Below are 16,958 nucleotides of genomic sequence, written 5' to 3'. Positions count from 1 at the left end.
AGACCCACATGTCTTGGCCATGAGTTCATATAGTTGGGATGCCCGGTACCCCAGCACCCACCCCGGCCCCTCACCGATTTGCCGGCCGCTCTGTGTCCAGCAGCTTGAGGATGGATTTCCCGTCCATATCCGAGGGGATGTCCAGTCCTGCGATGTCCAGGATGGTGGGGGCCAGGTCAATGTTGAGGACAATGTGGGGATTCCTGAGGGAGGCATGGAGAGCAGGACTTAGTCACCTGGGTAGTGATGACCCAGCCTCCCTCGGGAGAGGGGCAGCCTGAGGGATGGAGATCACCAGGGGCTGACGCCCTGAAGGTGGGAAAGCTGCCATTGATCGTGTCACTCTCCTGCACCTCGGCCCTCAAAGCTCCCCTCTGTGCCCCCAATTCAGCTAAACCCCACCCCTAACCTTCTGTGCCCTCCACACCACCACAGGGGCTGCACTTCACAGGCCCCAGCTGGCTTCTGCTTGTCTGTTTCTTCTGCCAGGAATGCCCTCTCTGACCCCACTCTCTGAACAAAGGACACCTTCCTTGAAGACACACCCCAAATCCTTGATCTTCCCCCGGACCCTTCTCTGAAACTCTGAGGCAAACACTGGCCCCCTTGCTGTTCCTAGAAGGCCAAGAACAGTCTGGCCTCAGGGCCTCTGTCCTTGTGTCCCCTCTGCCCGGAATGTTCTTCTTCCAGACTCCAGTGAGCACTCTCACTCACCACCTTTAGTTCTTCCCTCAACGATTACCAAGTGGCCCCAAGGTCCCCATGCTCTGGGGTTCACACCTCCCTGTGATCCCCTCCCCTTGAAGGTGAGCCAAACCGCTAGAACATGGCAAAGGTGATGGGATGTCAGACCGAGGTGATGTCACATGACAGACGACTCTGTCTTGTTAGCTGTCCCTCCCTCATTTCTTTGTCTCCCCTGGCTGGCTTTGAAAAAGAAAGCTGCCATAAATTCACCCCAGCAAGGATGCCTGCTGAATACTCCGAGAGGCAGGCTGTGTGAGTTCAAGTCCTTTGTTTGCACTTGAACAGCCCCCGGAGTGGGGAAACAGGTCCTTCCCCAGTTGAGCCTCCAGATGAGACAGCAGCCTTGGCTGATGCCTTAATTTCAGCCTAAGCAGAGGACCAACCTAAGCTACGCCTAGACTTCTGACCCACAGAAACTCTGAGATAAAGCACGTGTGTTGCTTTCAGTTGCTAAGTTTCTAGTAATTTGTTACACAGCACAGATTACTGACACAAGGCCCTTCCTGAGGACCCCATTTAGAACTGCATCCCTCCCCATGCTCTGCCCCTTCTTTGCTCTGTCTTGCTCCTGAAGCCTTGTCACCCTCGCATTTTACTATATTATTTTACTCATTTATCTGGTTGTCTATTGCCCAATTAGAATCTAATGGGAAGGCAGACGTTTTTGTCTGTCTTGTTCACTTCTCTATCTGTAGTACTTTTACACTTAAAGAACACAGTAGGTGCTCAGTAAGTGTTAGTCAAGTGAGTTTTGTTATTTACCGCTGCCATGCATCTGTCACTTTTCCTGTGTCCTGTTTCCACCTGGGGTGTTCCCGACATGGTGGTAAGTGACTTTAAGGCTGTGCCCGGCACGGGGCCTGCACCGGCTGGATGGATCATGGCCGCATGGACACACTGTCCATCAAGGTGGCACAGTGCCCTCCCTGCCCCTGTCTGGTTCCCTGGGGTTGGGGGTCAGGGCCTGGGTCCGAGGGTTTCGGATGTCTTTCACTTCCTCTCTCTCCCTAGCCCAGCACCTTGTGAACACTGGACAGGTAGTCAGGTGTGCTGGTTTCAGGGGAACCACTGACTGAAACCGCCCGTCCTGGCCAGGAACGGTAGTAACCACTTGCATGAGTTATCTTACAGCAGGACGTCCTGGTAAGGAACGCGGAACTGACAAGCTACCACCAATCAGAAGAATTCGGGAAAGGTCAAAAGGAGGGAGGAGATGCCAGTCCATGTGTCCTACCAACCTCCCAGAATCCTTCTCGCTAGAATCTACCTTGGCTGAGCAATGTGCGGGCCACCAGGAAGGACCCCCTGCGTCAGAATGATTGGCCAGAGACAACCCGGAAACTAACCCCATTACCATACAACCCCAGACTGTGAGCCACGTGGCAGAGCAGTCCTCCTGGAGTCCCTGACCCTGATGCTCTCTGCCTGGGCGCCAGTTTCCAATAAAGTCTCTTGCTTTGTCAGCACCTGTGTCTCCTTAGACAATTCATTTCTGAGTGTTAGACAAGAGCCCACTCTTGGGTTCTGGAAGGGGTCCCCATTCCTGCGACACTGGGGTGGTCATGGGGGTGAGGCTGGGGAAGGTGGGTGAAACTGCCTGGTGGAGGGGCTTGAAGCTAGCAAGAGGCATGACCACTTAATCAGGCAGGAGGAGGGAGCTGGAAAAGTCCGTTGGTTGAGGGGGCACCAGGGTGAATGTTGGCAACTAGCAGCTGGATTGACCTGAGGTCGTCCACGGGTCCTGCTGCCCCCAGGCTGGGTGGGATGGACAGGACTGCTTTTCCCACCCAGCACCCACACCTTGCTTGGTGGGAACAGTTTCCAGTTCTGCAGGAACTACCTGGCCCCATTCAGATTTCACCACCTGATGTACTCAACCTGGTCACACAAGGTTTTCTATTACCCTGGCTACAGTGACTGGCTCGGGGATGGACACGTGACCAGTCAGGGCAGTGAGAGTCTGCCTCAGGGCTTCTGTTCAAACCACTGTTTGGTTTCCCAAGCTGAATGGCCTAAAAGTCTGGGGCTGTGGTGACCCTGCCACCATGAGAGAAACGCTGGCCTGAGAATGAAGCCAATTCAGAGGATGCAGGACTGAGATGGAAAATGAGAGCTTCCTGTTGTCATTGTGTGACTGCTGGATCCCGCCATACCTGAAGCCAGCGCTAACCTTGGACTTTCCAGTTACTTTAGTGACTGCATTCCTCATATCTTATTTTATTTGCCTTGTTCATTTTGAGAGTCATTTCCGTTCACAACTCAAGGAGTCCTGGCTGTCAGCCCCAAGTCTGACATTAGCACTCTCTTTCTCTGTGGTTTTGGGTCCTAAGAACCAGATCACAGACTCTGAGGCTGACCAATACAATAAAAGATGCTGGATTATAGTTCTGTCCACCTTCGCTTTTTGAAAGCAAATAATCCCAGTGACTTTAATGGTCATATATATTCTTACCTAAAAAGGAAAAACATTTACAAATATCAAAGTCCCGGTTTTGAGACGAATTCCAGCTCCTTCCCTCCTGTGCCATGTAACTCAGGCAACTTAACCTGTGCCTCTGTTTCCTTGCGTTTAAAACAGGGACAATACTAGCATCTACCTTATAGGGTTGTTGTCATGCGTAAGTGGATTACCTGGATATAAGTGCTTAGACCAAAGCCTGAAGAATAAGCACTATATCAGCACAGCTATCCTTATAATAGCTATTATTATAGGCGGGGACCCTGAAATCCAGACAGGCAGGGATTTGATGAAGTTGGCAGAGGAACAGTGATGAGGCTGGGCTAGAGCTCACACTGTCTGCCTTCTGGAATTTCCACCAAACATCCCAGGCGGTGGGAACATCTTGGTCCTAAGATGGCACCACCAATGCCCTTTCGGGAGGAATTCTGAAGCAAGCTGAGTCAGTGCCTGTGTGTGTTCTCGGCTCAGATGGAAGTCAGACCTGATGAGCACCTGAACGGTGATTTATCTGCATTTCAAAACACCTTCGAGTTGGTCTCCATCACGTCTGGGCTGATCCGAGGCTGCTGCTGCTACGATTCCTGGCCTTTCTACCTCTCCCTGCCCCAGACATGGCATTTTTGCTGCCAGAACATGTCATTTCAAAGGTTAACCCAAGGACAATGCTGGCCAAGGGCCCACGTGGCCCTCGAGGAAGGATGGGGGAGGCTGCTTCCCTTAGCGCTGTGGCCGAGCTGGCTCAGCTGATCTCAGCGGATGACGCCGCCCGGGGCCGAGGTGGCCGGGCTCCTCCCTGACAACCCCCAGACCCAAAGACCGCTCGGGCCAGACAGAAGTCGAGGTGGCACCCCCATGCCCTGGCGGTGACACATACACAGTCCAGGTCCCCGATTCCCTGGCACAGTGCCCACCACGGACAGTCTGTTTTCACAGGTGCTAACAGCTCCTGGCCTCTCCTTCCCCAGTAGAGGGGTATGCAGTCCTCCCCGGGTGACATCATCACCATTTCGCTCGGCACCGAGGTCCACCTGCCTGAATCGTGTGCCGCCCCGGGGAGTGGCTCGGGGCCGCCCGCTGAGCTGCCTGCTGCTGGCCCATCCGGGTGCCAGCGGAGCCTGGAGGCCTCCCTGGGACTTTGGGGCGCCGGGGAGGGGTGGGTGATGCACTTACAGCGAGCCAGCCTCCACGTTGGGGCCCCTAACGTAGAACGGGACCCTGATGTCGAACTCGTAGGGCATGGACTTTCCTTTCACCAGGCCGAACTGGCCGATGTGGTAGCCGTGGTCGGCGGTGTACACGATATACGTGTTGTCCAGCTCACCCGTCTCCACCAGCATGTTGTAAATCTGAAACGCAGGCGGGGTGGTGAGGACATGCGGAGGGAAGGCGGGCAGTGCGCCCGGCCCACTGTCCCAAAACACGATGCTGTGCTGGGGTCTCAGGCCCCTGTCCCTCCCGCTTCGGGTCTTCGCTCAACTGTCACCTCTCGGCGGGGCCCCTGGGGCTGACCCATGCATCACTGTAGCCTCCCCACCTCCTGTCCCCCTTTACTTGTCTTCCCAGCACTTCTCACCTCTCTCTCTTCTACTTATGCGTGGGCTGTGTCCCTGCATTAGAATGTACGCCCCATCAGGGCAGGGACTTCTGTCATTTTTGTTCCCTGCTGTGTCCCATGTGTGCTGGCACTCAACAAATGCTGTTGGGTGAATGAGTGAATTAGTGAATGAATGAATGGCCTGGGGCAGGAGTCTGTGATCTACAACAGTGCTGTCCAACAGAACTTTCGGCCACGCTGGCAACGTTGACACCTACGGCACCAGCCACACTTGGTTATTCAGCACTTCAAACGTGGCCAGTGCACCTGAGAAACTAAATTTGAAATTTCATTGTATTTTACTGAATTTAAATGGTCATGGATAAAATTTAAAAAATATATCCATGCAATGGAGTATTATTTAGCAATTAAAAAAAAAAATGAAGCACTGAACATGCTACCACCTGGATGAACCTTGAAATCATCATACTGAGTGAAAGAAGCCAGATCCAAAAAACCACATATTGTAGGACTCCTCTTATATGAAATGTCCAGAATCCACAGAGACACAAAGTACATGAGCAGTTGGCTAAGGCGGAGGGGTGAGGGGAGTTTGGGGTAATGGCTAAGGGCTGCGGGTTTTCTCTCTGGGGTGATGAAACTTCTAAAATTGACTGTGGTGATGATCGTACAACCCTGCAAACATATGAGAAGCACTGAAACATACACTTGAATTGGGTGAGCTCTGTGGTATGTGAATCATATACCCATAAAGCTGTTAAAAAATGTACGTAGCTGCACGTGGCTACTATAGTGAACAGATCAGAGCTGGAATACAAGTTCCCTGAGGGCAGGGGTTTCGTCTGGATTGCTCAGAGTTGTTTCCCTGGCCTTGAACGGTGCCTTTTCCCTCTGCCTCTGTTTCCATTCCTCTCCAGCTCATGATGCTCGGCGGGGTGGGGGTGGGGGGGGAAGGGCAGGGAGGCTGCGGGCCTGGCGTGGCTGGGAGAACGCTCAGGAGGGGGGCAGCCTACCGTCTCCATGGAGTCATCCACGGACAGGAGGGTCTGCAGGCGCTTCCGCTGCAGCATGTTGGTGAACTGCATGTGGATGGGCTTCATGGGCCCCGTGTAGCGCATGATCCAGTGCTTGTCGGGGTTGGGTGCATAGTTGTAGCTCGGGGTGCTGGCGGGCAGACAGGCACAGAGATCAGGTCAGGCCGGGTGGGGGGGTACCTGGGCCCCGCCCCCAGGTCCCCCCACGCCTCAGGGGAGCAGCCTCCCAGCGCTGGGGCTGCAGCTCAGGGTGAAACCGCCCCCATCTGGACGCCAGCGCGTCGGGGGCTCTGCCCCACGTTAGGTCAGCATCTCTCCACGTGCAGGGCATGAACGTGGGAAGACTGGGGGGCACAGCCGTAGATAACCTGGAGCCCCAAAGGGAGAACGTCCCTCCCATTTAAGCCCGGTCAGCACACCCATCACATCAAGGCCAAAGTCTCAGTCTGTGCTGGGCTCTCCTCAGCACCTCTCTAGAATTTGCTCGCCTCCCTTTTGAAAGAAGGAGAGGGCCTCCTGTGGGCACAGCACCCAACTCTGATTTAATAGCATTGCATTTACTTGCCAGTTACCTTGGGTAGATGGCAAGTGACAGTCATTGTGGTTAATTAAGGCGTGACTACCGAATTTCCTTTTGCAATAGATTTTGGTTAAAAAAAAAAGGAAACTGGTTAAAAATTACGTTCATAATAGGCAAAACTGTGAGGATGGTGCCTGAATGTGTCCATTTGGGACACGCCACATTCTCTGACTTTGCTGTCACAGCTATTCTTCCCGCGTGGTTTAATTTCCCATTTACAAAAGAGGAAACGGGGTCAGAGTTGTTCCGAGACCTGCCCATGGTCTCACTGAGTGGACGGTGGAGCCACTGGCCTCCGTGACTTCTGCTGTGGGGTCAGCTGTGATGCCTAATGATAAACGAACAAATACATGGTAATCTTTGACCAGCCCCGAATGAGCACTGACCACGCGCTGGCCACACCCGGAAGGGTTTGCCTACATCATCTCATTTAATACTCAGAAGAACAGAACTAGGAGCTGGTGCTTTCCTTCTCCTTGCGTGAGAAATGGGGACACGGAGGCTCAGTGAGGGGACAGACTTGCCAAAGGCAGAGCTGGGGTTTGAGCTCCAGGAGTGGGAAACCCCACAAGGCATGGGCATCCCTCGCACTGGGTCTGATGATCCTCGAGGGTCAGGTTCCCCTCAGGTCTTACCCACCCCCTCCCCAGGCAAAGCTGCAAAGAGAGGAAGTTTCCACTGCTTGAAGACAAAAAGCTTTTCGAGATGGCTCTTCAGGGGGCAAGGGCTGCGGGGCATGGGGGAGGGTAGAAGGGCCCCAGACTCCCTTCCTCCATCAGGACCTCAGCCCCTCCCTCCCCGGGGAAGAAGGAAGGACACTGCAGCTTGTGGTGCAGCCTGATAGCTATGGAGACCGTTGCTATGTAGAGCGGGGGTGAGTCATAAGATTCCTTCTGGACTTTGCTTTGAGTTTCTGGCTGGTCTCCTGCCGCTAAATCCAAGCCTGGCCCGCGGCCTCCTTTGATTATGAGAAACGCCGCTCTCTCCTGTGGGCCGGCTTAGGGCCTGACCCTCGTGTAGAACATCCCAGGAGCAGGGCCACGCCCCCTCGCCGCTCTCCCCCACCGAGGAGCTGGAGGGGTGCTGCTGGGCCAGGGGCTGCACAAAGAGATGCCCTCGGGGCTGTTGGGGGTTTTGGGAAAATTGCTCCCGTGGCCCCAGGGGCCCGGATTCAGGATGTAATTTTGAGCAATCATCCCTGAATCTCTTAAGATTCTCCTGGGCTGGTGTCTGCCCTTGAGAACAGGGAGGGGTGAGTCTGTCAAGAGTCTGATTTCGGAGGCCTTTTCTCTGGAGGCGTCTTTCGAGCACGATCTGGAGGCCAGCAGGCTGCGGAGCCTGGGGTCCTGCTTGGGGCCGAGGCCGGCCTGCTGGTCCCCTGCTTGAGGCCAGCCTCCCCCTGCTACCTCCGGATGGTGTCACATTTTCTCGTGAACCCAGATGCCTGCTGAACAAAGAGTTGAAACCCTCACCTCCTCAAGAATCCGAGGAATGTCTGCTTGTTCACAACCGGCCTGAAGGATAACATCCCCTCTTGGGCTGGGGGCCCTTCCGGCCCCTCCCGTCGTGTGTCTGGAGGCCGAGGGGCAGGAACCCTGGCTCCCAGCCCCACCCCAAGGATGTGAGCTCGGGCCTGGCTCCAGGCGTGATAAAGGGAGAGGCCCGTGAACCCATTCAGATGCCACGCTTCAGAGGAAGCTCTGGGGGCTGTGGGTGTGTGTGCCTATGTGTCTTTTGTCTGTGTGTGTCTCTGTGTACGTTTGTGTGTCTGTGTATGTTTCTGTGCGTGCGTGTCTGTATGGTTGTATATCTTCATGTTTGTGTGTATCTGTGTTTGCACCTGTGTTTATCTTTATGTGCGTTTGTGTATCTGTGTGTGTGCATATGTGCTTGTATCTTTGTATCTATGTGTGTTTGTGTGTTTCTGTGTATGTCTGCATATCTGTGTGTATGTGTCTGTATCTGTGTGTCCGTATATGTGCTTGCATGTATATGCCTGTGTTTGTATGTGCATTTGTGTGTCTATATATGTCTGTGTATCTGTGTATTTATTTGTATCTTTGTGTTTGTGTCTGTATCTGTGTTCTGTGTGTCTGTGTTTGTGTGCATTTGTGTTATCTGTGTATATATATCTGTATGTATCTATTTGTATCTTTGCGTACTTGTGTCTGTATCTGTGTGTGTGTATGTGTTTGTGTGTGTCTGCGTGCATCTGTTTGCATCTTTGTGTGTGTACGGAGATGGCTGGGGGGTGGATGGGGCCCTGGGCTGGTGGAGTGGGACCACATCGCAATGAGCAGCATTTTTCAGAACCCACAAGCCCAGCCTGAGAACATGGCACAAGGCTTGATGGGGTGAGAGTCTCTGACAGGAGTCTCGTGATAGAAAGATCTGGAACTCTGTCCCCTCCTCAGCCCCCTGACTGTCATAATTAAACATCCCAGCTGCAGAACTTTCTGGTTTTGGGTTTTGTTTTGAAAATGATTATACCCCAGAGATAAGAGAGCCTTTCAAACACACCCCTAATAAGGCACAGGGGGTGCTCTGGGTAAGTAATGGCAGCAGGCGTTGCTCACGTTCAATTTCTATAATTTTCATTTCAAAGGGAAAATAAATGAGCAGGCAATGTCAAACCATCTCATCATGCAACTCCAGGGCCGCTGGGGGGCGGGGTGCCAGCACCCCTTTTAGAGGAGACGTTGCAGAAGCAAAGTGTACCTTCCCCCACTCCGCGGCTCCTCCCTTAGGGGGACCGAGTTGGCCACATGCCCCCTCCCTCAAAGGTGGGCTGTGGGTGAGGGCGGGAGGCTGGCCCCTCAGGCAGGAGGAGTGGGCTGGGGTGGGGCGCAGCCACGGCAGATGTGCAGAGAGGCAGTGCCGCAGCCCCTGGAATGCGGTTCTCCACCATCTGTCACATCCTGCTCCCCAAAGACCAGGGGGTCAGCAGGTGAACGCACGGCCTCATCCTCTCGGAGCCACTCTGGGCGCCCTCAGAGAGTAATCACGGCAAGGGGGTTGAGGAGGGCAACGCATTCTGATTGCAATGAAAGTTAAACACCCGGAATATTCAGGCGGACTCCAAATTGCCCAGTCCTTGTCGCCCCAATGTCACAGCAAGGGCTGCTGAGTATCGCTGCTAAGCAGGAGGCGGTCTGAGGCAGAGAAAAGCAGAAGAACTTTCCAGAAAGATTTACTAGCCAGCTGGAGGGAGGAGGACTGGAGGGGTGGGCAGAGAGATGGGAGGCGGGAATGGGTGCCGGATTTGAATTCGAGCTCTGCCATTTACCAGCTGGGTGACCTTAGGGAAGTTACCTTACCTCTCTGTGCCTCGGTTTTCCCATTGGTAAAATGGGAATACCAAGTGTGACAAGCAGCCTCCAAGAGAGCCCTCAATAGCCCCCACTTCCTGGTAATCACACACCTGTACCCCTCCCATATTGTAGGAGCACTGGTCTGTGTAACCAATAGAATGTGGGAGAGATGGTGTGTCACTTCGAGATTAGGTTATAAAAGACTGCATCAGCCCTATGGCGAGATCTGCTGGTTGAAGGGCAGCCGTGTGAGTGAGCCCCAGGCAAGCCTCAGGTGGCAGCAGCCCCAGCTGACACCTTTTTCACAACCTCGGGAGACCCTGAGCTAGAACCTTCCAGATAGGCCACTCCCAGATTCCTGACTCACAGACACTGTGTGGTAATATGCGTTGGTGTTTTAAGCTGCTCAACTTTGGGGTAACTTGTTATGCAGCAATAGATAACTGATACACCAAGGGTCACTGGGAATATTCAGGGATTCAGTGCAACGCACAGGGCTTAGCACAGAGCCTGCCATGGAGTCAACAGCTTATATAAAGGCTGTGAATATATTAGTAGTCTGATGAAGCTAAGGACCCCTTCTCAAAAGTGTTTTAAAATGTGCAAAATAAAATACACAGATTGCAAAGGAAAACTATTATACGGGTATACACCTGAAATGCTGTTCTATCCACAGACCTCTCGGTGGGAGGATGTGGGTCCCAAGTTATAAAAACTCTTGTTGCCTGCTTTGGGTTGTTGTTACTGGGTCTGTATCCCAGTTTCCTCAGAGATCAGCTGTGTGTCCCTGGCTTCTTTAAACCGGGAGGATTAGAGACAAGAGGCAGCCTTGTCTCTGTCATTACCTCACTGTGACCGAGCCTGACCCTCCCACCTTCGTGCCACCCAGCAGCTCTGCAGGCAGCACCCCGAAGCTTACATGTGCTGAGACGCGTTGGGGAAGAGGCTTGAGTACTGGGGGGCCGAGTCCTCGGGGCCGTGAGGGGCTGCGTGGCTGATGACCATGAGAACGGGCCTGTGCGGGTACATCTTCTTGGATGTACGGAAGAAGCTCACGCTGTCGTTGGTGATCAGGTCTGTCAGGTAGTCCTGGGGGGTGGGGAGAGACAGGAGAAGGTGTGAGGAGCTGGGCATCCGCGCTGAGTGCCTGCCATGGGCCAGGCACCATGCCGGGCATCGGGGACACAGCAGTGACCAAAATAGACAATCCCTCGCGGAGCCGACGGTCTAGGGGCAAACAGACAATAAACAAGCAAGTAAAACAGGGAATGTCAAATGATGTTATGCACAACAGAAAAGAAAAGCAGAGAAGGGGTTAGGGAGGATGGGAGAGGAATTACAATTTGTCATTCATTCGTGATAGATCTTAAAATAATAATAGCTAACACCATTGAGTGCTTATGGTGCTCCAGCAATTGTTCTGTGTTTACATGTATTAGCTTGTTTAACTCTTATATAGCCCTAGAATGTAGGTCTGATGATAAACCCTGTTTTCCAGAACAGGAAATGAAGGCCCAGAAAAGTTAAGTGAATTGCCTAATGTCACACAGCTGATAAATGTTGCAGCCAGGCCTCCTGAGTCTTGGTCCTTAAGCCTGAAGTCTTTTCAAGGCTCCAGAGATACCATCATGCAGGGTGGATACATCCCTGCAATCTTGGAGGGTCTGTACTGGGGGCGGGAGCAGACGAACATATAAACGAAGAGCCAAGATAGTGACGAGGTGTGACAGAAGAAGGAAATAAGACAAAATGTGGCAAAGAGTAACTGGAACCTGGGGTGGGAGGAATACTTTAGCTGGGGCAATCAGGGAGGGCCTCTCTGAGGAGGTGACATTTGAGCTGAGACCTGAGTGATGAGGAGCTGGGCCTGGGAAAATCTATTGTTATATCACTGGAGTTCACTTTCAGCTGCTTGCTGGAATCCTCAGGGGAGCTTTACTGATGGCTGGGCTCTCTTCCAGAAATTCTGGTTTAATTGGTCTGTGGTTCAGTCTGGGTACTGGACTTTTTAAAAGCTCACCAGAAGATTCCAATGTGCAGCCAGGAGTGAGAATCACTGATCTAGAGGAAGTGTTCCAGGCAGAGGGAACAGAAAATGCAAGGCCTCTGAGGCAGGAATGAACTTGCCTTGTGTTTGAGGAATAGAAAGAGGGTGAACAATCATCAGGTACAATGCTGGGACAATCAAAGAAGCAGCACAAACACAGGCATGCAGTAGTGTCTCCAGAAAAGTGAGACCCACTTAGATACTGGGCAGGAGGAGAGAAGAGTGGGAGGAAAAGTGATGGACAGGAAACGAGGGCTTTAAAAGCTCAGCTAAGAAGCTGAGATTTGCCTAAACTCTTCTTGAATTTGGTAAATCTTTAGCTGCTGATTTCTTTTTGAAGGTAATGAGTTCTTAAAAATTTACCTTCTGCTTCTCCAGAAGCAGCTCTGTCCAAAATGATAACTTTCAAAAAGAGATATTATTTTAAAGAAAAGAGAAAGGTGAAGAAGTGGCTACAGCTTCCACCCTGAAGTGAACTGTACCAAATACATACATACTCCAGGTATACCTGTGTCTCTAGAGGTACATGCCTCCAGGGACATTTGTGCTCTATGTCTATGTGCACAAGGACAGTCACTGCATCACAGTGACCAGTAATGGGAAGATGATTAATGAACTTGCACTGCTTCCATACTGTGCAGCGCTGTGCACACATTAAAAGGGCAGTAGGTCTGTAGTTACTGAGGTAGAAAGTTGTCCAAGATACACTGTTAAGGGAAAGAGCAAGCTACAGAGTCAAACTCTGGAAGATTCTACTTTTTTTTTTTTTGTGGGAGAGAGTAGGAGGCAGGGTAGAGAGGAGAAACAAAACCCCTACCTTCATATGCTTTTGAGCAGCAAGGGAAAATCCAGGACATATCCCAAAGTGCTAACTGGGGACCAGGGTAAGGGGAGAGAGAAAGTCACTTGCTACTTTATATACTTTTCCTTGACTACTTTTTATGAATAATTTTGGGGAGTAAAAAAAGGCTTTATAAGGGGGTCCTGTAGAACCTATTACCTAAAAATAATATTCTATGTGACATAAATCAAAGAGCTGCTGCTATAGCTGTGGAACATGATCTAAAGGTGTTAGAAATATCCTGTAACTAGTAGTGGATCTAAAAACGGTGCAAAGCTCTCTTAGGTGAAAAGGAGGGGTTGGGACCCTGGGTGTGGAGGGGCGGGAAGAGAGCTGCTGTTCTTCATAATAAACCCATTTTCACTATTCGCTTTTAGAACCATATATGTGCTTGTTTGGCTGTGATTAAACATGTTTTTCTTTAAAGTCACCAATAATATCTATCACCAGGGCAATGCAATGATGGAGCAGTGAAAAAGAATAAACTAGAGCTACACGCATCAACATGGATATATCTCACAGACCTGATATGTAGAGGGCTATGTATGATATGATACTATTGATATAAAGTCTAAAAACACAAAACAATATTTTATATTGTTTGAGATGTCTGCATATGGAATAAAAGAATAAATGCATGTGTGGGAATAAGTGGCCACCTCAGGACCTCCCTGAGAGGGGGCAGCGGGACAGGAATGAGAGCTGGAAGGGTGATGGAGGGGCTCCAACAGTCTCTGTGACATTGTACACTTGGAAGCGTGTGGGGTGATGACCGTGTCTGCCCCTCCAGGCTGGTGTGAAGGGGCTTCAAGTGCTGAGATACTAAAGCTCACGACACGGTGTCCTGCGTGCAGCCAGCTCTCGGCAGGAGTCAGTGAACATTACGGCCCTCTTGAGGCGGGGGCCGATTTTCTGCACGTCTACGAGCCTCCTATCTTTCCTGGTCCTCCTCAGAGCCACTCCTATGCTAAGCCTTTGCTGGTCCCCTCTGGCTGCATTAGGGCGTCTACAATGACATCGGACACTGGTGCCTGCACCCCCATCCACCCATGTAGACCGGAGGGGACCACACCATCCTGACTCTGGGGGTGGGCGTGAGCCTGGGCTGGCCAGTGAGAAGCAGCCCTTGGTCGCAGTACGTGAGCTGAGTCCAGGCTCAGAGGGAGGGCCGAGGGGGCCTGGGCCAGGGCGGGGGTGGCACTGCCCAGTGACGGCTGGGTGTGGACCCTACAGATAGGTCATGTCCACTGACTGGATGTGTGGGGTGCGTGAAATGGGGCGGTCAGGCTCCCCCGTCACTGCTTTCTGGTTTAGGTGAAGGGTGCAGAGATGCGGGGCCAGGAGAATGTTGGGGCGAGGGTGGAAATGCAGAGTTCAGCCTTGAACAGGTTGAGTCTGGGGTGCCTGGGATCAGTCAGAAATTCAGAGTTATTCACAGAAAGGGGGGAGACAGGTGAGAGGATGATGCAGGTCAAAAGGTGAACTTTCTAGAAGCTGGAGACTGGTCGATAGACCATGAGGAAGTCACCCCCTGCCTCCCTTTGGCTCTGGGCCAGGTGCACTCCGCCTCCCAGGTGAGGCGGGCACACCTGGGTATTCGGGAGCTAGATCTCCCCTCCCCACCTCCGTACTCCTGGCCACACCTGTGCAGGGTGGCGGTGATGCCAGGGTCCTGGGGACTTTGCTCCTGCTCAGAGTTTCACAACCACAGCTGGCAGACATCCAGGGACAAGGACACCCTGCCGGACACCCAGGAGGGTGTATCCCCCCTCCCCCTCCACCCTGACCTTCTTCGACAATTTGCTCAGTTAGCCAAGAGGAACCGCAGTACATCCGAGGAGACTGCTAGCCTGTGGCTCTGGGCTGTCTTCCTCAAGCAGTCATTTACCATAGGATTTCTCGGGAAGGAAGACGGGAGCGTGTGGGGCGCTCCTGGGGACTGGGGACCCCAGTGACAGGTGGGCTTGCGAGTCTCCCTGCCTCCTTCCCAGGCTCGGCCTTTGCCACCGTTTCTGTTGCTGAAGCGATGATTTCTGAGCTCACTTAGGTGTTGGGTGCCTATTCCCGGGGTGCTGGGCTCCCTGTTAAGGGTGGGTGTGTGGCCGCGGGTCCCTGTCCCCAGGGTACAGTCCCGTGCAGGGCGCGGAAAGGCTCTGCAGTTAAGAGAGGGGAGAAGGAAGCAGGGGGGCTGGGGAGGGGTGGAGGCGGGGCACAGAGACTGCAAGGACAAGAGGGGGGCGAGGCTGGCAGGAAGCCCCTCCTTCTGTCTGGATCCGGGTGTGGGGAGAAACGTGTCTTCTGTGGGTGCTGGTGGGAGTTGCTCACACTTTGCCCCATGGAAGCCCGAGTTTCTGCCTCTTGTTTGAACTTGGGTGAGATAAGCCAGTTCACCCGATAGGTCACAGGACATCTCCCCACATCAGAGTCCCCTGGCTCCCAGGAATAAATTTTCCGCTTGGGAAGCCCCACCCGAGCACCACTGGGTGGCTTTAGGGCTTTGCCAGGAAACCTGTGGCTTTACTCTCAGACAGCTGGGGGAAGGCTGGGTGGGGAGGGGAGCAAGGAGGGGAGGCTGTCTCGGCCTCGGGTGGCAGCTCCCAAGCCCACCTCTTCGTATTTTCTTCACTTGGCAAGTCAACCTTGCGTGACAGAGGGTCTCCTTTCCCGAGCCCTTGGCTTCCCTGGGCAGCAGGTTTGTCCAACTTTCATTCCCAATCATGATGCTGATCCCTCACCTTCGGAAGCCTCTACAGCAGTTTGTGTTTAAAAGAGATTCACATCTCTAAGGAGCAATCATTTTACGAAGGGTGAGGGCTCTGGAGTCAGAAACACTGGGTTCAAGTTCCAGCTTTATCACCTGCTAGCTGTGGGCAAACAATGCCTTTCTGCACCTCAGTTTCTGCATCTCGAAAATGGGCCCAATAACAGTCCCTTCTTCAGATGGTGACATGAGCACTTGACATGGACTTGCTAAGTGAATAAAGCATTTAACAAGGAGGCTGGTACTGAGGGAACCCACGATGGACACTGGCTCTTACTGTTATCAGGTGTTTGCTCGACTGACCTTCACAGCAACATTGCGAAGTGGACACCATGCCCATTTTACAGATGGGGAAACTGAGGCCACAAAACTAATAAGCAATTTATTCAGAGCTAGAGCTCAGGCCTTTGTGTTTTTTGTCTGGTTTCTCTTCCCCCCTCCCCCCCACAAATGAAAATATTAATGGTAGGAGTAGATGGTGGTTTACAGCAGGTCTCAACAAACCTTTTCTGTAAAAGGCCAGGTGATAAATATTTGAGGCTTTGCGGGCCAGAAGTCTTAGTTACAATCACTCATTACTGCCATTAAAACTCAAAAGCAGCAACTGCATAAATGAATGGGCACGTCTGGCTGCAGTAAAACTTTGTCCACGCACACTAAAATTTGAATTTCATGTAATTTTCACGTGTCATGAAAATCGCTGCTCTTTTGATTTTTTTCCGCTAAATGTAAAAACCATTCTAAGCTCAAGGGTTGTAGCAAAACAGTTGGCAGGCTGGCCCATGGGCTGTAGTTTAGAGAATGGATTTTGAAGCCAGATGGCCTGGGTTCGAATCCTGAACGAACCCCTTACTAGCTGTGTGGCCTGGTTACTTAGCCTCTCTGGGCCTCAGTTTCCTCATCTGGTGATTGGAAATAGTAACAGCAGACACCTCATAGGCTCTGGTGAGAAATGCATGGGTTAATTCGTGTACAACGATTCCAGCGGTATCTGGTGCGTGATACCCTCTAAAGGAGTGTTAGCCATTATTCCTCAGGAATCACAACGCCTACATTTTCCTCGTGAAAATTAAAACAGTACAAACAAAGCTGAAGTTCCCTTTGATTTCCTCTCATCCCCACTCCCAATCTTGGCCTCTTTTGTCCTCTACTGAGAAAGAAGTGTCTTTCCAGATGTGTTATTACATATGCTAGAGTATATTGCTTTATGCATCTTTTTACATTAATCCTATCACACCGTGTACATTCATTCATTCATCCAACACACAGCAGTGAACAAGACTAACGCACATTCCTGTCTTCATGAGCCTTGTATTCGAATGAGAGGACAATGAACACGTGAATCCATGATATATACAGGTCTGGCGCATCAGTGGTGATGGGGGGGTCCGGGGGGTTACCCTGTATACAGGGTGGTCTAAGAGGGTAACATCTGACTAGGGACCTGAAGGAGTCCTGCGACTTGCTTTTCCCACTCAGCCTTATGTCCTAAGCTTTTCTGATGGCTTTAGGCACAGATCCCCCTTGTCTTTTTCCAGACTCCTCCATGGTCATTCAGTCACTTCCCGCATTAGTGGGCTTTCTTGGTTGATTTCTTTCCATGACAAAGTTGCAGCCAACA

The 16,958-nt window shown here is 52.0% G+C and overlaps 1 protein-coding gene across 6 annotated transcripts in view; it reads right to left on the bottom strand.

The window, feature by feature from the left end:
- SULF2 (sulfatase 2) overlaps positions 1 to 16,958 on the bottom strand; it is a 142,867-nt gene that overhangs the window by 27,354 nt on the left and 98,555 nt on the right. For all 6 annotated transcript variants that reach the window (XM_082361165.1, XM_082361168.1, XM_082361164.1 and 3 more), the window contains exons 5-8: positions 10,608 to 10,777; positions 5,777 to 5,927; positions 4,379 to 4,554; positions 75 to 203 (exon numbers count right to left, since the gene is read on the bottom strand). In XM_082361165.1, coding sequence (XP_082217291.1) covers positions 75 to 203; positions 4,379 to 4,554; positions 5,777 to 5,927; positions 10,608 to 10,777 — 626 coding nt within the window. The remainder of the gene's footprint in view (positions 1 to 74; positions 204 to 4,378; positions 4,555 to 5,776; positions 5,928 to 10,607; positions 10,778 to 16,958) is intronic.

This window comes from Balaenoptera borealis (assembly GCF_965194805.1).
Source record: "Balaenoptera borealis genome assembly, chromosome: 16".
Taxonomy (NCBI): Eukaryota; Metazoa; Chordata; class Mammalia; order Artiodactyla; family Balaenopteridae; genus Balaenoptera; species Balaenoptera borealis.
The sequence above is the reverse complement of the archived record's forward strand: the minus strand, read 5'-3'. Positions and strand labels throughout refer to the sequence as shown.